The 22,831-nt window shown below is 31.5% G+C and overlaps 1 protein-coding gene across 1 annotated transcript; it reads left to right on the top strand.

Moving 5' to 3' along the window:
* Positions 1 to 9,579: 9,579 nt before the first annotated feature.
* Positions 9,580 to 12,049, top strand: LOC149543376 (expansin-B3-like). The gene is made up of 5 exons (XM_089798179.1): positions 9,580 to 10,390; positions 10,525 to 10,637; positions 10,743 to 10,936; positions 11,208 to 11,337; positions 11,531 to 12,049. Exons 1-5 carry the CDS (start codon positions 10,249 to 10,251, stop codon positions 11,723 to 11,725), a joined length of 774 nt encoding a protein of 257 aa, XP_089654305.1. The 5' UTR covers positions 9,580 to 10,248; the 3' UTR covers positions 11,726 to 12,049.
* Positions 12,050 to 22,831: the final 10,782 nt, after the last annotated feature.

The raw sequence follows: 22,831 nt of genomic DNA, 5'->3' as shown, positions 1-22,831 counted from the left end.
CCTCTAATTAAACCCAAACTCACACTCCTAAACCTAATTGAATAATAAACTAGATCCACTTAATTGAATTGAACACTAACCCTAATACTAATTGAATAATAAATTGAATTGGACACTAAATCTAGCCCTAATTAAATAGTATACCATATTGAAACCTAACCCATATATATTAAATTTCCAATTTAATATAAACCCCTAGTGTTATTCTATATGTTATCCCATAAAATTATATTAATAAATATTATCTAGACACTAGCACAAAGCCAAAGTGTGGTTTTATCATGTTGACACAACTAGCTATATATCTATTATATAATAAATATAAATAAGGCCTAGAGTTATTGAGGCTTTAATTTACTATTTTATAAATTTATATTTAATGTTAAACTTTGCATACATTCAATATATAATAACCATAGTCAATAGTGAACCCTATTAGTGATTACATGTTGACCCAAATTGAATCATAACCTTAAACCTAATAAACCTACAAATGATAAAGAATCCTAAACATAATACTAAATCAACTAAAATCCCTATCCTTAACACTAAACTAATTTTATTGACATTTTTTAGTATTAAACTAAGAAACCACAACCCCAAGCCTACATTAAATTTGACCTATTTGATGAATTCAAAAATTTGTCTTACATAAAATTAAATACATAATAAAATTATACAAATTCATAAAGATAGATGGTAATTATGAGGAAGATATATTGAGAGGGTATAGAGAGGGTGAAAGTGAGAAGGGGAAAGTAAGAGGAGGAGAGGGATATAAATGAGATATATCTTGAGAAGTGGGAAAAATAGGGATGAAAATAGATATAAATGTTGACACTAAAAGAGAGTGGGGGGGGGGGGGGGGGGGGGTGACAGACATTAGGTAGAGATAGATGGCAATTATATGGAAATGAAGGCCAGAAGAGGGGATAAGAGGAATAAGTCATCTATAGAGAAAGTAAATAATTTGGAGAGAGAGAGAGAGAGAGAGAGAGAGAGAGAGAGAGAGAGAGAGAGAGAGAGAGAGAGAGAGAGAGAGAGAGAGAGAGAGAGAGAGAGAGAGAGAGATGGTAATTATGAGGAAGAGATTGTGAGAAGGGGGGTAATAAGAGAATGTGAGAAGTAAGAGGGGGAAGAAATGTTTTAGATAAAGAAAGATAATTAGGAGTAGGATAATTAGGGATTGGAGTAGACAAAGATGTTAATAAGAGAAATATATGGGGTGATAGACATGAGGTAAACATAGATAGTAATAATGAGGAAGAGATAGTGAGAGGGTCTAGAGAGGGCGAAAGGGAGAAGGGGAAAGTAAGAGGAGGAGAGGGATATAAATGAGATATATCTTGAGAAGTGAGAAAATTAGGTATGAAAATAGATATAGATGTTGACACTAAAAGAGAGGGGGAGGGGGGGAGACATAAGGTAGAGATAGATGGTAATTATAGAGAAATGAAGGCCAGAGGAGGGGATAAGAGAAACATGGTAGATAAAGAGTAAATAATTAGAGGGGGGAGAGAGAGAGAGAGAGAGAGAGAGAGAGAGAGAGAGGAGAGAGAGAGAGAGAGAGAGAGAGAGAGAGAGAGAGAGAGAGAGAGAGAGAGAGAGAGAGAGAGAGAGAGAGAGAGAGAGAGAGGATCCATCAGATTTGAGGATGATATGTTGATGAAAGACAAACATTTGTGATAAGTGTAGAGAGAGGGGGAGAAACATAAGACAAAGACATATAGTAACTATGGGAAATTAAAATTGAGAGTGGGAATAAGAGAAATGTGGTAGATAATGAAAGATAGTAATTAGGTTGAGAGAGAGAGAGAGAGAGAGAGAGAGAGAGAGAGAGAGATTATAATTATGAGGGAAGTGATTGTGAGAAGGGGGGTAATAATAGAATGCCAAAAGTAAGAGGGGGAAGAAATGAGGAAAGACTTTCAATGGGAGAAAAATTATGGATCAAAATAGATATATAGAGATGTTAATGAGTGAAGAGAGAGGGGGAAAGACATAAGACAAAGGTAGATAGCAGTTATGGGGAATTAAAAATGAGAGTGGGAATTAGAGAAATTCGGTAGGTAGATAAAGATAGTAATTAGGACATGGAATTTAAAAAGAAAGAAAAGAGAATTAAGAGAGACGATATAGATATTTAGGAGTAGGATAATTAGGGATTTTAATAGAAAGCACTATGTGTTTGTGTGTGTGTGTGTGTGTGTGTGTGTGTGTGTGTGTGTGTGTGTGTGAGAGAGAGAGAGAGAGAGAGAGAGAGAGAGAGAGAGAGAGAGAGAGAGAGAGAGAGAGAGATGTTAGATATGACATGGAACAAAAGGAGATATTTATAGGGAAGGTTGAAAGAGAGAGAACTATATATCTAAAATGAAATGGAACCCTGACCTTAACACTAAATTAAACCAAACACTAATTATAAACCTTTAATTAAACCCAAACTCACACTCCTAAACCTAATTAAATAATAAACTAGATCCACTGAACCAAATTGAACACTAACCCTAATACTAATTGAATAATAAACTAAATTGGACACTAAATTTTAGCCCCTAATTAAATACTATACCATATTGAACCCCTAACCCATATATTAAATTGCCAATTTAATATAAACCCCTAATGTTATTCTATATGTTATCCTATAAAAATATAATTATAAATATTATCTAGACACTAGCACAAAGCCAAAATGTGGTTTTATCATGTCAACGCAACTAGCTATGTATCTATTATATAATAAATATAAAGAAGGCCTATAGTTATTGAGGCTTTAATTTACTATTTTATAAATTTATATTTAATGTTAAACCTTACATACATTCAATACATAATAACCATAGCCAATAGTGAACCCTATTAGTGATTACATGTTGACCCAAATTGAATCATAACCTTAAACCTAATAATCCTATAAATGATAAAGAATTCTAAACATAATACTAAATCAACTAAAACCCCTATCCTTAACACTAAACTAATTTTATTGACATTTTTTAGTATTAAACCTAAGCAACCACAACTGCAAGCCTACATTAAATTAGACCTATTTGACAAATTCAAAAATTTGTCTTACATAAAATTAAATACATAATAAAATTATACAAATTCATATTATAAAATTTATGTATTAATATAATACTATATAATAAATATTAGAATTGTATTCTTTTAAACATCCCCTCCGGATGCTACTAGCTATATACATATTATATATTTATATAATATATACATATAGAGAGAGAAAGCTTGAGATATATCAAGGCTTTAATTTATGCACAAAAATTAAAGTTTTGATATCTCTCAGCTTTTTCTATATATATTATATAAATATATAATATGTATATAGCTAGTAGCATCCGGAGGGGATGTTGAAAATATACAATTCTAATATTTATTATATTACTACATAAATTTTAATAATATGAATTTGTATAATTCTATTATGTATAAGACAAATTTTCAAATTTGTGAAATAGGTCTAATTTAATGTAGGTTTAGGGTTTTACTACTAGATAGTTTAATAGTAAAAAATGTCAAGGCTTCTGAGCAGGTTTAGAGATTGAGTTTTTTTGAGGTTTATAGTTAGGGTTAAAATGAATTTAGTGTTAAGGATATGGGTTTTAGTTGATTTAGAGTAATATTTAGGATTCATTATTATTTTTAAGGTTTTAATATATATATATATATATATATATATATATATATATATATAATATATATATATATATATATATATATATATATATATATATATATATATATATATATATATATATATATATATATAATTAAGATGAATTTGTATAATTCTATTATGTATAAGACAAATTTTTAAATTTATAAAATAGGTCTAATTTAATGTAGGTTTAGGGTTGTACTACTGGATAGTTTAATAATAAAAAAATGTGAAGGCTTCTAAGTGGGTTTAGAGATTGAGTTTTTTTTAGGTTTATAGTTAGGGTTAAAAATGAATTTAGTGTTAAGGATATGGGTTTTAGTTGATTTAGAGTAATTTTTAGGATTATCATTTTTTAGGTTTATATATATATATATATATAATAAGATGAATTTGTATAATTCTATTATGTATAAGACAAATTTTTAAATTTATAAAATAGGTCTAATTTAATGTAGGTTTAGGGTTGTACTACTGGATAGTTTAATAATAAAAAATGTGAAGGCTTCTAAGTGGGTTTAGAGATTGAGTTTTTTTTAGGTTTATAGTTAGGGTTAAAATGAATTTAGTGTTAAGGATATGGGTTTTAGTTGATTTAGAGTAATTTTTAGGATTCATTATCATTTTTTAGGTTATATATATATATATATATAAGATGAATTTGTATAATTCTATTATGTATAAGACAAATTTTTAAATTTATAAAATAGGTCTAATTTAATGTAGTTTTAGGGTTGTACTACTGGATAGTTTAATAATAAAAAATGTGAAGGCTTCTAAGTGGGTTTAGAGATTGAGTTTTTTTTAGGTTTATAGTTAGGGTTAAAATGAATTTAGTGTTAAGGATATGGGTTTTAGTTGATTTAGAGTAATTTTTAGGATTCATTATCATTTTTTAGGTTTATATATATATATATATATATAAAAGTGGTGTTACAGTATCACCACCTTTATTTCTCACCCCCTCTTTTAGTATCTAACTCATGCCCTAAGCTAAGCCCCACCCCATCCCACCCCCCTGTCTCTGTCTCTCACCAATGCCTATCTATTTTATGTCATTTTTATTTTCTTTTTCACTATACCTCGTTTATTTTCCTATTAGTGATATTTTATCTTATGATACCTTGTTTTTTGTAATTACCCCTCTAACACTTTGTCCCCTAGAGATTGTGACTATTTATTCTCCCATTTAATCTCATGTGTGTGTCTCTCTTTCAAGTAATCATTATCATTCCATTCTCTCCTCTACCTCATCTCACTATCTCTCACCCCTTATTTATCCAACATATTTAGCTCATCTCTCTCTCTCTCTCTCTCGTCTCTCTCTCTCTCTCTCTCTCTCTCTCTCTCTCTCTCTCTCTCTCTCTCTCTCTCTCTCTCTCTCTCCCTCCCTTCCCTCTCTCTGTCCCTCCCTCCCCCTCTGCCCTTGATATTATCATATACTCCCTCTACGCCTCTCTCATGTATTGTTATTTGTAACCCCCTCTTTCACTATCTAACTCATGTTGTAAGCTCAACCCACCCTCTGTCTCTCTCTCTCTCTCTCTCCCTCCCTCCTTCCCTCTCTCTGTCCCTCCCTCCCCCTCTCCCCCTTGATATTATCATATACTCCCTCTACGCCTCTCTCATGTATTGTTACCCCTCTTTCACTATCTAACTCATGTTGTAAGCTCAACCCACCCTCTCTCTCTCTCTCTCTCTCTCTCTCTCTCTCTCTCTCTCTCTCTCTCTCTCTCTCTCTCTCTCTCTCTCCAGCATAGATTTACCTTTTTGATTCTTTAATTATTTTATTTTCTTATGTATTCCCTATCTTTATGTATTCTATTATGTATAAGACAAATTTTTAAATTTGTGAAATAAGTCTAATTTAATGTAGGTTTAGGCTTGTACTACTGGATAGTTTAATAGTAAAAAATGTTAAGGCTTTTGAGTGGGTTTAGAGATTGAGTTTTTTTGAGGTTTATAGTTAGGGCTAAAATGAATTTAGTGTTAAGGATATGGGTTTTAGTTGATTTAGAGTAATATTTAGGATTCATTATTATTTTTTAGGTTTTAATATATATATATATATATATATATATATATATAAAGATGAATTTGTATAATTCTATTACGTATAAGAAAAAATTTTAAATTTGTGAAATAGGTCTAATTTAATGTCTATTTAGGGTTGTACTATTGGATAGTTTAATAGTAAAAAATGTCAAGGCTTCTAAGTGGGTTTAGAGATTGAGTTTTTTTGAGGTTTATAGTTAGGGTTAAAATGAATTTAGTGTTAAGGATATGGGTTTTAGTTGATTTAGAGTAATGTTTAGGATTCATTATCATTTTTTAGGTTTTAATAATTAATTAATTAATTAATTATTTTAATAAAGGTGGTGTTACAATATCACCACCTTTATTTCTAACCCCCTCTTTTACTATCTAACTCATGCCCTAAGCTAAGTCCCACCCCATCCCACCCCCCCTCTCTTTGTCTCTCACCACGCCTATCTATTTTATGTCATTTTTATTTTCTTTTTCACTATACCTCATTTATTTTCCTATTAGTAATATTTTATCTTATGATACCTTGTATTTTTGTAATTACCCCCAACCTCTCTCTCTCTCTCTCTCTCTCTCTCTCTCTCTCTCTCTCTCTCTCTCTCTCTCTCTCTCTCTCTCTCGCCCCCCCTGCCCTTTATCACATACTCTCTCTACCTCTCTCTCATGTATCTTTATTTCTAACCCCGTCTTTTAGTATCTCTCTAACCCCCCCTCCCTCTCTCTCTCTCTCTCTCCCCCCCCCTTTCCCCCCTCCCCGCATTCCCCCCTCCACCCTTCAATATTATCACAATCTCCCTACGTCTCTCTCATGTATCTTTTTTTCTAACCCCCAAAACATTATATTTTGTTGTAATGAAAACCAAAATATAATGTGTCCATTGTAGTGTGTTAAAAAACTGAGAACCAAAACATTATATTTTGTTGTAATGCAAACCAAAACATTATATTTTGTTGTTATGAAAACCAAAACATTATATTTTGTTGTAATGAAAACCAAAACATTATATTTCTAAATATATATATTCAAATTAAAGACACAGATAAAAACGTCAACAAAATATTAAGTGAACACAATGCAAGATTTTGAACCTTAATTTATATTAGTGCTTGGTATATTTTACTTTATTTCTATCAAGAGCAGCTATAATTCTAGTTTACAATTAAATCATGTCCATCATTTTAGACACTAATTTTCATAAAATGTAAAATAAGTTTATATTATGTACATTGCCTTCAAATATAGAATGGTCATTGTAGAAATAAATAATTGATTAAAGAAAGAATTCTAAAAATAAGCATAAATTAATAAATCAAAATTTAACTACATAAATGATCAATTAAATTAAATAATATAACATTTTATTCGTATTACAATTTATAAAATATTAGACCACAATTTTGAAAATACTCTAAATAATAGAAATACTAACATAAAATAAATAAATCAATACAAAATAATAGATATTTATATAAAATATTTAGTAATATTTAAAAAATCATTCAACATTAAGAAGTACATATTGTTCAAAAACAAGTGCATTCTAAGAAATCACGAAAATAGATGTTAATAATCATATATAAGGCTATATTATAAGAAAACAAGTACATATTTTATAATTTTATATTTATATCTTTTCAAAGGAAAGTAATAAGGACATTTTAAGTTGAAAATATTTTTTTTTTTAATAAGTTCAAAGTTGAGGTTTAATTTAGACATTTCAAATTAAAGCATGTGAATTTTAAATAAATAAAAAGTAGAAAAAATAAATAAGATGAGAAATATAGTTGGAGTGTTAATTTTCAAGTCCCAATAAAATTAGCTAGAATCATGTGAAGCAACTTATTTCAAAATTCCTTTGTGTCATAGAACACTAATAACAACAAAATAATTGAGAAAAAATGGCCCTTACATAAAATAAAATGTCATGGAAAATTTACAAAGCCGAAATTAATGAAGCCTATTTAGTTCTACCAAATGTAAGAATTTATGGGACTTCTGAAAACCTACAAACGTTTTTTTCATTGGTTACATAACTCTTTTCTTTTTGAGTAAAAATGAAAATAACCTCTACCAAAAATACAAAAAGCCAATCAAAAAATAGAAATATTTTTAAAATAAAAATAAAATCAAAACAACGAAGTGCAAAACATTGTAAATATTATTAAATAATTTATTAAGTGGAACAAACCAAAAAAAAAAGAAATGAAAATAACTAAATAATGAAGTGAAAACATAAGTCTCTTCCTATATAGATTGGATTAAAAATTAGAGTTTGCTTTCTTAATTTTGTCTGTGTTGACATGGATTTTAGTATTTCTATAAGCATAATATTTGATAACTTTTTATATTAGAAATGAAAAACAAAAATAAATTAAATATTGTTAATATTATAAGATTGGATTGTTTTGTTTATGTTTTTTTGAATATTCATTTGACTCTTGTTTAAGAAATCCTGATATCTTCTTGTTAAGTATGTTCAATCTTAGTCAACAACTTTTTGAAGGTGTGTCTATTAGACCAATTCATACTAGACAAGTTAATTCTTCTCTTTGGAAGCACAAATGGCATCCCTAGCCTCTCATCGAAGGGATTTCCTTTTTTGGGCACATCAACCAGTGAGTTCCACCAATGGAGTGAATTTGGCCAATGACGGTTGATCCTCAGACCTACATGGGAAATTCCAATGCCTTAGCACAATCTTACAAAAATTTTAAGACATGGATAGAAAATTCTAGATTAGTTACTTCATACTTTCAATCTTTCCACATTTCAAAAAGAAGACTCCCTTGTACCAAATTCAAGATTCACACTATAGATTTCCAAAGTGGCACATACCCAATGATCCACATACCCTTACATCTCAATCACATAGTCTCAAAGTCATATAAGTTAATTTAATACTTAATAGTAAATTTCTTCCAATACATTTTCCATTCTTTTACCAATGCTCTTAGGGTCTGTTTGGTTCGTGGAATTTAAAAAATCGGGATTTTTACAAACCTTGGTTTAGCCAAATCAAGGTTTTGTATATCTTCATTCTAATTTTGGGATTTTACTGAAACCGTTTGTTTCACTCGGAAGATGCGTGTGAAGACACATTTTTATGCGTAAGCTTGGAGTTGAAGGCAAATTTCAAAAAGTAGTCCAATCTATTGGTTTTACACTCCTTAAAAAACAAAACTAGGTTTTGATTTTCAATTCCTACTTTTTTTAGGAAGTTGGAAAACCTAGTTTTGAGGCAAAATTGGAAGTCTCGTATGTTAATTTCATTTTGCAAATTTTGAAACAAACGCACAAATTTTCAAATCCGGATTTTGAAAAAGCCAATTCCTATCATCTTCGACGAACCAAACGGACCCTTAGAGAAATCCACATACCGACACATGTATGGATATGTTTTTAATTAAGTGAGAATAGATTATTTAATCCAAATATGTCTCCAAATGTCAAATATACTATTTAAGACTTCCATAAGATTTCTTCCAATACATTTTCTAATTTTTTAATCCATTTCTGGTCTCTATATATCTTTCAATCACATAAACCAATTTTAAATTGATATAATGCAAGATTAAAAGAATGATAGAAAGGAGGACAGAAGGGCAGCTTTAATGCGTGGTCTTCAATAAACATGAAGTAAAACTATAGACAAGGAGTTTTCTGTCTGGCATGTGAGCCCGCCCATCTTCTAATCAAACTTAAGACTACAATAAACGCTGAAATTAATGGATGTCGGCAGAGCTCATTGTTTCTTTCTTTTCACATTAAATCTGTGTTGAGTGCAGTGATGGTTAGTTATTTCAACTAACTGATTCTCCACCATGGAAAAACCAATGATACGGCAGGCAGCATTAGTGCAGACACATGTGATGCTCCCGTCTCTTCATCACCATGTGACTTTACTGTTGCTAAATCCAGACTACGGCGGCCGCGACAAAAGAGAGACCCACTGCCCTAACTTTTTTCCCCAAATCAATCCCGTTCTCCTACCGACAAATTCCCACATCAATCTAAAACAGAAGAAGCTTTTTCTTTTCCCCTGTCCCCATCTCACACAGTGTGAAAATGGGGCCTCACAGTCGACGCCATTGCTCTGAAAAGAGTAAATAATCATGGCGGGATAAAATATAGTCGAGGCAAACATCTCTTTTTCTGAGTGCCCAACCACCATTAGCGGCTTTAATGCAGGAATTCCATGTCACATGGTGTTCGTGTTCGTGTTCGTGTGTAGTAAACAATGTTCATTCCATTCCCGCGCAAAGGAATGATTTGGGTCTACTTCAAGAGATGAACTTTTAAGTGCTTCACGGGCCCAATCTCGCTCATTTCTGATTGAACATCATTATTCCCCATATCTTTTTCCTCTCCTTGGAGTGGGATTACTTCTTACCCTGTTCTTCAACATCACTTTCCAATCTCCTCTTCAAATTGGGGCTCATTCTTACCCCTGTTCTTGAACATCACTTTCCAACCTTTTCTTTAAATTGGGGCTCATTCTTCCCCTGTTCTTCATCGGCTTTGAATGATGAAGGCATTTCAGTCGCTTGGGCTCGTGGTGTTGGGGGCCAGTGTGTTCCTCTGTTTGGGTTTTGAGGCAGAGGAGCTCCAATGGCGCCCTGCTACTGCTACCTGGTATGGTAGTCCTGATGGCGATGGAAGTACTGGTAAACTTCCACATTATTATACTTCATTTTCATTTCATTGCTTTATGAATGAATGCTATTTTATGACGTCCATGAGACCAAACAGATTAGACCTAGCTAATGGAGTGAATGTGAATGTGAATGTGAATGTGCAGGAGGTGCATGTGGGTATGGGAGTTTGGTGGATGTGAAGCCATTTAGAAAGAGAGTGGGTGCTGTGAGCCCGGTGCTGTTCAAAGGTGGAGAAGGTTGTGGAGCATGCTACAAGGTTCTTCTTTACAAATACCCCATTTCTTCTTAGATGTTGAACTTTATAATGTTGGATTGTTGGGTGTAAGTTTGTAATGAAGTTTTCGATTGTGTGCAAGTGCAGGTGAAATGCCTGGAGCAGAGCATGTGTGCGGAGAGGGCAGTGACAGTGATTGTAACTGACGAATGCCCAGGTGGATACTGTGCCTTTGGAAGAACTCACTTTGATCTCAGCGGCTCTGCCTTCGGTCGTATGGCTGTGGCAGGCCAGGTCAGCAGCCTTCTCAACACTGGCGAGCTCCCTGTTCTTTACAGACGGTATTCTCATGCAAAACAACCCTTCACTCCCTTCAGCACTTCTCTTGTTCCTCTCATGGCTTTCTTGGAGTGCAGTGGAAGTTGGTTAATCTTGTTTTTATGTATTTTTGTATGAACATACTTAACATTCTTGAGCCGTTGAATGTGATTGTCTGAGAAAGTGAATTCCTAGGAGCGATTGAAAGTATTCAAACAAAATCATCTGACATGCTGCATTATGAATTTGGAGGAAATTTGTGCTGACTATTTGTAAGGTAATGTAATGTTTCAGGACAAAATGTGAGTATCCGGGAAGAAACATCACATTCCATGTGAATGAGGGGTCAACGGACTACTGGTTTTCCGTTCTGATCGAGTATGAAGATGGCGATGGTGATGTGGGAGGCGTACATCTGAAAGAGGTATACATTCCACATTCCATATCTTTCAATCTTTCTACATTCATTGTGTATACTAAACATTGATCAATCAAGATTCACAACAGAAAAAGCTACTCAAAATTATGAAGGATGTTGGTCTTAGTATGATCTCATATGCTTCATCTGAGCTTCGTCCACTGAATTCGTTGGTTTTGTGGTTGCATGGAAAGTGCAGGCGGGGTCAGGGAGTTGGATGCAGATGAGGCATCTGTGGGGAGCGAACTGGTGTTTGTTAGGAGGGCCATTGAAGGCGCCATTCTCACTGCGAGTAACATCTCTTTCCTCCAACAGAACACTCTCTGCCAGAGATATCATCCCACACAACTGGTTTCCCACCGCCACGTACAAATCACGCCTCAACTTTGACTAGGGAAAAAAACTTCGAGTTGGTTTCCGTGTAAACGAGGAATCCACACTTACAGAGGGAGTTTGTTTGTTAGTTTGGTAGTTAAGTTTGGAGTGTGAAAGAAAGAGAGCCGCTCGGTGGCAGCTCCATCAAGGCTGCTGTGCATCAGAAGTAGGTTATGCTCATGTTGTGTTTTGTTGGGGCCATCCAAGTTAACTGGTATATAATAAAAGTGTGGGACAAGTTGTTTTAAAGGCCCTGCAACTGGCAGAGCCGTATTGCCTTTTCTGCCATGGCATGTAAACCAAGAAGCAAATTTCAATGTTTTGTACCTGGTATTACAGATCATAGTTGCAGTTTCTTTTTAATGAAATTTTGACCATCTTTTTTCGAGGGAATGTACTTTTGGGAATTGTTGTAGGCATCTCAAAATCCATGGATCAATGATTTTTTTATTGGAAAAAGTAATTTAAATTATAATGTAAAGAATCACAGATTTAGGGGAGGAGATCAATTAGTCACTAATTTCATGCCCACTTATGGATCTCTATGTAGACGTTGTGGAGTAGCCATTATGAAATGTCCTAATAGGAGTGCACAAATAGGTCAATCACCAACCAAAAAAGTTAAAAAATAATAAGCTATTAGTACATGTGTTATTGTAGACCCCCCTAACCCCTCTAACGGCTAGTGGGTCTCTTCCTCGACAAAACACCAACATCTAACAAACTCATACAAATCAACGAAGTGATACTGAAATAAAAAAGTGATGTATAAGGGGTAAAAAAAATTAGTTATTGGGACTGGCATAGGGTGATATCTTTTTTCCCTCCAATTAATAATGTTAGTAATTAGATCAATTGCATTATTAGAACTTTTTTTAACAAGTAATTGTCCAATTCTTATAGCCATCAAAGCTAATGGATAATAGGAAATACATTTTAGCCAACTTTTCAAAAAGAACATTTATTGCCTCATGTATCTTAGGAATCTTATAGCACGTTTGTTTGATCATTTTAATGGAAGAATATTGATTGCCGTTTCTTTTCCTAGTAATTTAACATTTTTTCAATTTAAATATTTTACCAATAATATAATTATAAATTAGTAACATTTGGAAAAATCTTTGGTAAGTTTTTAAATTTCTATGTTTTATTTAAAATTGATTAAATCTAACAATAATAATGCAGCATAGAATCTATAGAAATAATTATTTATGATAAAAATTATTATTAAAACTAGAAAGTAATTGTAAATTAGTAATATATGTATATTAAGTGTCATGTTAGACAATTGATATAAGTAGTAAACCACATACAAAGACAAGATAGATAGATAGATAAAATTTTAACGTCCACGAGGCCAAAAATAGCCTATGGGACAGCAAGACAACTCAAGCAGACTTAAGTAGCGCTGTTCGCCTCTTGTGTAGACTAATGATGAGCCCCCCCAATTGCTCAATGTACTCTTCGTTGAACAGGTTATGCCAAGAACTGTCACATATAGTATCCGCAAACTTATCCCTGCTATCCTTGTAGGCCTCACATTCTAGAATAAAGTGCTGTTCAGTTTCCACTTTTTCAGAATTGCAAAATCTGCAAATTCTCTCTTCCCAAGCCTCCTTTGGCCTCTTCCAACGCCCGATCTCACAACGAAGTTGGTGAGAGTTGGTTCTCAACTGAGCAATAAGAATTTTAGCTCTCCAAGAAATGTTGGCTCCTATGTACACTTTTTCGAGTTGATCACAAGTGGGGTTGAACTCATTTATATAATATAGTTTCTTCCTCCCAATCTCGCTTCCCCAATTTCTCTTGTAGAATTTCTCCATAACAAAGACCTTTATTTCTTTATTACTTGTGGGGCACATATTGAAATGAATATTCCATTTACTCATCCACTTGATGTTTTGTTGCATCCATGTCCTTTTTCGCTTACATAGTGTGTCACTAAAGACAACTTTCGGCCATCTATCCTCTTCCATTTTTTCGATTCTTTTTAGATAGCTTAAAAGGCGAACCATAGCAAGTGCCTCAATAGGCGCAGCCCCCATTTCACTTAGCATGATGTCATATGGAACAGTGCTTTTAATTTTAAACTTGCTTGTAATCAAGCGCTTTTGGATTCCTTCGATTTGTTTCCATTGTGCTATAGTAGTGCTGCTGGCCCATAATTCACACCCATAAAGAACAACTGGCAGCACAAGAAGACCAAACAAGGTTTGAATAGTTTTCCAATCCCACAACTCCGCTTCACGACACCTATTCTGAAGAGCGTAGAAAGCCTTCCATCCACCTAATGTCCTTTTATACCTGCAGCTAGACCAGCTTAGTTTTTTGTTGAAATCGATGCCAAGGTATTTATATTCCGCAACTTCTTCGAGAACACTTCCATTGTAATAAAATTCATGTTGATGCTGTTTTTTATTATTAGAGAAAATCATAACCTTGGTTTTGCTGATATTGACTTGTATCCCCACCATTCTACAAAAGCGCTCAAGAGAAGATAGATGGTCTTGCAAACCACAAGCAGATTTGGCAATTAAAATGAGGTCGTCCGCATATAGGAGTAGCTTTATAACAAATTCCCCTAGCTGAATGCCTTCACGCTCTTGCGTGTTTAACCACTCTTCCAGTTTGTCAATATATAAACCAAATAAAGTAGGGGATAAAGGGCAGCCCTGTTTGACCCCGATATCGCTCCTAAAACATTCTGAAATGCCATCTGAAGTTCTGATTTTGACTTTCACCTCTTCGTACATTCTATGAGCAGCAGCTCTGAGATGCCTAGGAATCCCCAATTCTTCCATCCTCAACCAAAGCTTGTCTCTCGGAACGGTATCAAAAGCCTTTTTGAAGTCAACAATAATAAAAAATCATCAAAGCCATTTTCAATATCTCTATGGAGAGAATTTTAGTGGTCCACATACCAATATAAGATATATGTGCGACAATGTTTAAGAAATCATCAAGATCATTTTCAAATGCTCTTCTAGAAAATTCAAGAATGGTGTATATACCAATAATGTAGAATTACAAATATTTATGCATATTGATAATTTAAAAATATTTATTAGAAAAATGTGAATTAAATTAGGATTGCAAATTTTGTTAATATTTCTAATATAAGATTATTGAAGTACTCTTATATTTATTTTTAACTACCCAATATGTTGAAATTTAATTGAATTGTTCAAAATAATAGATCCTTTACCGTATATAGACAAAAGAATGTACTAAAGTTCACATTGTGAAACAACCCCTATGAGCGAAGTGTACTGAAAGCATCTCACCCTATGAAAGTTTTGTTTTCTTAATCCAATGAAAAATGAAAACTCACCTTGTGAAGTGGTACAACACATTTTGTAACGTTCTGCCATGACTTAGACCCGCATGTTCTTACACCACATGTTATATGTCTTCTTTATCATGTGACCTTTGATTTGACTCATTAAATGCTGCACGATGTTAATGGGTAAAATAAAATAATAATAATGTCCCATTCACCAATATGTGTCTTAATCTTCCACTTTGGGTGGGGAATAGTAAATAACTGTCACTTGCTCGTATATTTAATGAAGGCCTGCAAGAAGAGATATATTGGATAAGATGTTATCGAGTTTGACTCAAAAATCACACAGTTAAATCCTGATATTCACATCACAATTTGACTAGCTGTGGAAATCATCTCCTACTTATCAATAAGATGTTATTATTTGTCAAAATATGCAAAGGATTTTCAGATGATTGAGTGCAATGCGAAACATGAATTAAAAATTTTATCATGTTCATTAAAAGAAAATTATATGCTCTATTTTAGACTATAAAATCTCGTGTTTGTAATTGTTAAAATATATTAATTATCATTTTAAAAATTAAAATATATTATATAAGATTAATAAGATAAGCAAATTTATCTTTATATACTAAGAGATAATTGTATGTTAAAATTAGATTATGAGATTACAGAAGTATGTTAACATCATGCTCATTTAATCATCAATTAATTTAATATTTAATTTTTTAATTGTAGTTATATATATATATATATATATATATATATATATATATATATATATATATATATATATATATATATATATATGCAATGTTACAATTGAGCCATGAGTTATAAAATATGTTTATTTAAACATCAAACAATTTAATAGTCAAATCATCAATATCAAATTTATTTTTTGAAAATAGCCTCTGGTTTAGTTTGTGTATGATTTTTTTTTTATCATCAACGTTTTGGATCACACTCTGTGATATGATTTTGTGCATCTCTTTCTGGCATCCTGATGATGGATCACAAGTGTGATCCAAAACGTTGATTATAAAAAAAAAACATCTAGGTAATTCCTATTGCATGCATCATTTTCCCCAATCAAAAACTTTCTTGGCTCTTGTAGTCATGCTATGAAAAATAGATTTGCCCAATAGATAGGTTACTCTGCCACAAATTCTTGTCATGGAAGATGGACCCAATAACTTAAGAAACATGAAAATGAAAGGTATCTCAACATGTTGGACTAGTGAAAATTTTAGGAAAAACCACCATGCATTATCTTGCTTCTCAAATTTGTAGGGAGCATCAAGTCCAATCTCCTTCATTGTGACATTGAAGAATGCCTCTAAGACAAAGCCTTTTTGTTTCCCTTGCCATTTATCATCGCTATATTGAGGCAATGGTGTTTTTCCTTTTAAAGCTTCAACACTCTTTACTTTGTTCATAGGAAACTTGATGATTGGAAGTGACAAACTATTGGCATAAAAAAAATTGATTTACAACATAACCTTAAGCATCCTTTCATGTTTTGTAGTTGCCCACTTGATGATTTAATATTTCAAGAACTATTGAGTGAACTCTTCCCACATGTTGTTATCCAATCTTGGACATGGAACTCCCCTTCATCCCTATTAGTAAACAAATTTTGCCCCTCAAAAAGAAATGTAGATAATGACTCAATATGCCTGAGAAGAAGAACAAAATGTACTAATAGTTGGATGAGTTATCATTAATTGATAACCCTCCTTTGAATTGAAAGGTACAACTCCCTCGTAAAATATATACAATGAATGCGACAACTAATTATGTCTTTAACCTGAAGACAGTAAGGGTTTTCTATCATTCATCCATCAATTTTGGAATAAATGTGATTATCAGATTAATAAGTTGATAATGAGAGAAAAACCAGCAAACAACCATAGGACTATCTACCAAGTTTTTCACGTTATGAGAGAGAGAGAGAGAGAGAGAGAGAGAGAGAGAGAGAGCTATAAATATCTTTATGCAAAAATGTGAATACATAACCAGAAGACTACGTATATCACATTCAATGTAGTAATAAAGGACTGCATCTAAAATAGAAATAAAAAGATTCAGAATCCTTCCAAATCATAAATACAAATGTACATGACCACAAGACCAAACACAAGTATATTCTTCTTTATTTCAAAAACATGATAAAACAATAATAGTATTGTTCTATCCCCTTATTACAATCAATTTGCATAAAATAAATATCTTTCCTTTGTTACAAAATAGCATTGTCCTCTCCCTGTAGTAGCTATAGAACTTCCAAATTCATTGTACCCTCTTATTAGTTGACTATTCCCGTAAAATTTCAGTTATATTTGTAACCAATTCTTTGCAATATCATGATTCACATCCTTTTATCTTTCATTTCTTTTCAACAATTATATCTGAGGGGTTTCCTTACTTTCTATTTCATAAATTAAAACCACTAATAATGATGCTCCATTGGATGTTAAAGCCACATGTCACTTGGAGGATTCAACTTGTAAAGACAAGAGTCATTGTTGCCTTTGGATTTTCGAAGGCTTGCAACAAACTGCCCTACATATACCCTGTACAATCCAAAAATCTCTATGTTTGAGCTCTTTTACATATCGGCACTTGCATGCCACTCCCAAGAATACGTATTACCTTTCCCTTGTTTGCTCATGAGCATATTGCCAACTACTTCGCATGCATTAGACACACATGCTCTGGTTTTCCTTATACTTGTTGTACGCAATGGATATATACCTTCTGCTTCGATGTGTGTAGCCCTTGGAGTTCTCAACTCCCATCTGTGACTTGATAATGTATGTGATTTGATCTAACTCAAACCATATGTTTGATTGATCGTGTTTTGAAACTGTTGGTTGTTGTGAGAGGAAACCAGACAGAGTGAATCGGTATACCTGACTGAGCATGGTAGTGATGGCTCAAATCATGATGTAACCATGAGCTAGATTTCTAAATTGCTTCTTAGTTAGATGGTTTCTCTATGAAGATAGGATGTTAAATATTTGAAGGTGCAATGTAAGTTCTTTGTAATAGTTAGGGGGGATAATTAGTGGTATCTAAGTAGAAGTTCTTTGTAAGAGATATAGGCAAGTCTAACAGTTGATGTAGTGCCATACTAGGAGACAAAGATACATGGATACGAACATATGTAATTCTGGTTTTTTTTGCATTAATATAAAAACTCTATTACCAATCAAAATTAATTAATTAATTTATGGATTTTTTAAAAATAATTAAATATGTAATATTTTTTTTTTATGATTATAAAAATATATTTATTTAATTTTTGATAAGAAAGTAATCTTAACTTTAGTATACTAATTTTTTTAAAATTAGTTAAATAGACGATAATTATTATTTTATAAGAATAAAAATTTAGATAAAGTATTCATTTAATTCTTAATATAAAAAATAATCTTAAATTTACTATTTAAAGTTTTAAAGATATTATCAAAATTTGTTTTCTTTAAATGTTATCATTGCATTTATGATCGATAATGTTGTTATATGATATCTCCTTGTTGCTATAAGTGGTTATCATTAATTCTCTTCCTTATGATTTTTATGGATACATAGTCATCCTAAGGAGGAGGACATATATATGCCCTTCTTGTATTATAGTTTACTTTTTATGCACCTTTACTTTTACATTGTAACATGCTACTCCCTAATGGGTATCAATGATACTTCTCCATCCAAGGGAATCACACACGTATTTTCTCTATGAATAACGAACCCTTGTCCATCTACAAAGAGAAGATGCATATTTACACTTTGTGGTGATACCAAGGAATTGTTCCATGGGTGGATACATGTATACACATGTGTGTAAAAGCCACTGACAGGTGCACATTATTGACTATTGAACACACAAACTTGCTAAACCATTTGATCTTACTTTTTTTGGTTTTGTGATTCACAGTAAGACACACAAACCTTTTTGGGCAATATAATCTCTCTCTCTCTCTCTCTCTCTCTCTCTCTCTCTCTCTCTCTCTCTCTCTCTCTCTCTCTCTCTCTCTCTCTCTCTCTCTCTCTCTCTCTCTGCTTTCATGTTGATAGGATAAAACCATGATGTTCCCACTTGGGAACCCAAGAGAAACAAACCTAAAATGCTATAATATTTAATGAATCATTTAAAAAAAAGTTTAAACAACATCAAAGCAACAATGCAAGAGTAATACACTCATACACATCAAATACATATAAGAATTTTCAATACAATTTTCATTTCTCAAGGGTTCCTTCATGTTGAGTCACGTTTAATAGGTTCATGTTAATTAGTTTAACACTTAAGTACTATGTCATGATCACAAGGAAATAATAGATGCATTGCCTTGTAAGAAGATGCATAAATACAACTGATACAATGAAATACATCTAATGAATAACATCCTCTTCACATGTCATAGGGTATGCAAGAATAGATACAAGCACATCAAAATACAAGATACATGATAACATAGATACATTAACTGAATAAAAGTCTTTGAGATAGAAATAAGAATGATAATGGTAGAACTACATCAACGAGCATCAAACATTTATCAAATTGAGGGGGGTCCAAATGGTAAGAAGTCACTACCTCTCGACTGTGTGGTCACCTAGTTAGGCTTCCACTACCACCATCCAAGGAAGATAATGAACGGTCCACATACAACTAATCAATCATAAAACAATCCTAGGCAAGGAATCCTGATAACCAAATCTACCTCAAGGGTAAAAAGCTACTAATAAAGAAAAGATAACAAAATTGAAAAGATACTCATCCCAATACCAACAACACATACCAAGTCAACAATATAAATTAGGCATCATCAATCAAGAGACAATTCAATGAAAAATATCCTCTTCAAGTCAAAAGCCACATGTTAAAGTATAATAACTATCAATACACCAACTGCCACCAGTGAGAGTAAATCATCAACAAAAAATACATCTGACCAATAAAATTACCACTAATAAATACACCACTATAGGCAAATGCAAAATCTACAGAGGAGACTCAGGCTACATAATAGGGAGTGTCATTACATGGTCAAACTACTTGAGTTACCCTTGACTGGTCTCTCATTAGACCTTGAATTCTCAAGCATTGAGTTACCTTGGAGTGGCCACTCTGGACCCTAGACCCTCAACATGAGACATGCAAAACCATAACTCTCATTAAGACACAAAAAAACTAGTCATACCTTTCACTAGGTATCATCTCATTCCCATCCTTAGCCCATACAAGAACTCAAGGTATGGGCGGGGCAATATCTCTAACTTTTCTTTTTAGTGTGTTTCCCCAAACATTAATTACTAGATTATCACTCATTACACAATTTACAATAGGTTACCCTAGTATTGACCACTTTGGGTCTCAGATCCCTACTAAAAACCACTCCTAAGGAAATGCACCTAGTCAACATCTCCTAAGTATACAAATCATAGTTGTGTCCCATACCACAACACCCATAATGGTCGAACTTGGTTCCTTAACAAGCAACTTAAAAATAAGTGGGTTCTCCCAACCCAAGTAAACATAAACACATAACAAAGAAAAAACCATAAATGCAACTTCCATTTTTTTACACAAGACCCATCATAATATTTGAAATAGATAAACATCATAGAAGAAAACATCTAGTGTACATCCTGGGTGGCCAACTAAACACTCCTAGGAAAGAGAACCATCATGAAAAGAACAATATATAACTCCATGTAAAACATCTGGAAGAACATAGACATCCAAATCACATGGTTATAATCAATTGTTTGCACAAGTCTGGTTTGAGCATAAGGACATGTCTTATGCATCATATAATACATGTTCTCAAATTCACATAGTGTCTCTAGGGCTAAATATCCAGAGTCTATTATCAAACAAAATCATTAGTTTCAAATCTAATAAGGTTATTAAATTAATATATTTGAATAGTCAAAATTTCTATTTAAATTCTAATAATATTTAAATGTGATAATCTCAAGTATAATATCTCACAATTAAAATTATATATATGTTTAGATCTTAATATAACCAAATATTTTATATAAATTACAACTAACCATAATTACTAAACTATTTTTATACAATATATTTAAAACTTATTTATTTAAAATTCTTAAATTGCCTTTGTTGAAAACTAAATTTTTAATTAAAATTTAATTTAATTTGTTTATTAAACTTAATTTAAATTAGATTTAAAATAAATATTTTTTAAAAAAATCACAAAAACCCCAAAGGGGTTAAAGGGTAGTAGTGCATTGCCATAGGCAAACACATGTTGCCCAAGGGAAGTCGTACACTGTCCTTGTGGACATATGTGCAGAGGGGGGTAAAAGCCCTAAAAAAATTATTATTTTTTTAAATGATTTGATTTTTTTTTAAAATATTAACCAATTGGCTTTTGATGTGGGATTGTCCTTGTACTTTTTCCTTAGAAGATTTGTCTCATGTCATGAAACTACTTTAAAAGTCACAAAACAACATTTAGAAGCTTGCAAAACTATTTTATGCTAGTTAGAACATATGTTCACATTAAGAAAACAATGTCCAATATTATATAGTTGAAATTTATTTGAAAAAATTCATCTTGTCTATTTTTAATGAGTAAAATAATTATTACTAATAATATTTTTTATTAATCAATTCAAAAAATAAAATAAACAATAATATTGTATAAAGCAATAACATAATTGATAAAATTAATTGTACAAAACTTTAAAATTATATTTTTTAGGTAAAAAAGATATGTATTTTTTTTGATAAATTATAGTATAACAACTTTATTTCTTTTTTAATTTAATTTCTCTTTTAGCAATAAAAACGTGTGTAATTATTACATTTTTAGAAAAATTAATTAAAATAACAATATTCTTTAGTGAATAAACTAAAAAATATATAAATTCAATGATAATATTTAAAGAAATTATTTTTTTATAATATATTCAAAACTTTAAATAGTAAATTTAAGATTACTATTTATATTAAAAATTAAATAAATATGTTGTCTAAATTTGTATTCTTATTAAATAAAAAAGAACCATCATCTATTTAATTAATTTAAACAAACTTATTATACTAAAGTTAAGATAGTTTTTTAATAAAAAATCAAATAAATATTTGTTCAATATTTTAATTATCATAAAAATCAAATATCATATTTTTTTACTTTATCTTTGTTATTAATTAGTTTGAAAATTAAAATAAATGATAATATTATATAAAATAATAGTTAAATAGTTTAAATTAATTATATAAAATTTAAATCTTATATTTTTTTGGGTAAAAATGATATGTATTAATCAAATAACGTATTAAAATTGACAAATATTATAATAGAAAAAATCTCATTCTAATTAAAATAATATCCTTGAATGAATAAAATAAAATAAAAATCTGAATGTAATGATAATATCTTCACATTTAAAAAAATTATAATAATATTTGAAAAACTTTATATATAAACTTAAGATTACTTGTTATATGAACAATAAAATAAATAGTTTCTCAATATTTTGTTTTTATAAAAAAAAACTATAATCTATTTAATTAATTTAAACAAACTTAAACTTAAGATTTTTTATATTAAAAATTGAATAAATATTTTCTTAATGTACAATTATTTTCTCTATTTGTTAATAAATAAAATAATTAAAATAAAGTATTTATTTTATTAAATTAAAAAAAAGGGATTAATGAGCGGAGATGGCATTTTGGTCTGCGAGGAGCCGAGCTAAGTCGTCTGTGCCCTAGCTTGTGAAGTGTGATCCTTGTTTGTGTGAAGGTGAGGGTGGGCGTCTATTTTGATCTGTGGGGAGGACAATTTTTGT

Source organism: Cupressus sempervirens, chromosome 8 (genome assembly GCF_028749045.1).
Source record: "Cupressus sempervirens isolate cs-2001-9-10 chromosome 8, ASM2874904v1, whole genome shotgun sequence".
NCBI lineage: Eukaryota > Viridiplantae > Streptophyta > Pinopsida > Cupressales > Cupressaceae > Cupressus > Cupressus sempervirens.
Note: the sequence above shows the minus strand (reverse complement) of the source record. Positions and strands in the feature narration are given on the sequence as shown.

Coding starts and splice junctions, on each gene's coding strand:
- LOC149543376 (XM_089798179.1), top strand. CDS start 10,249: ATGATGAAGGCATTTCAGTCGCTTGGGCTCGTGGTGTTGGGGGCCAGT. Junction 10,638..10,742: donor GTTGTGGAGCATGCTACAAG/GTTCTTCTTTAC, acceptor GTGCAAGTGCAG/GTGAAATGCCTGGAGCAGAG. Junction 10,937..11,207: donor CTCCCTGTTCTTTACAGACG/GTATTCTCATGC, acceptor GTAATGTTTCAG/GACAAAATGTGAGTATCCGG.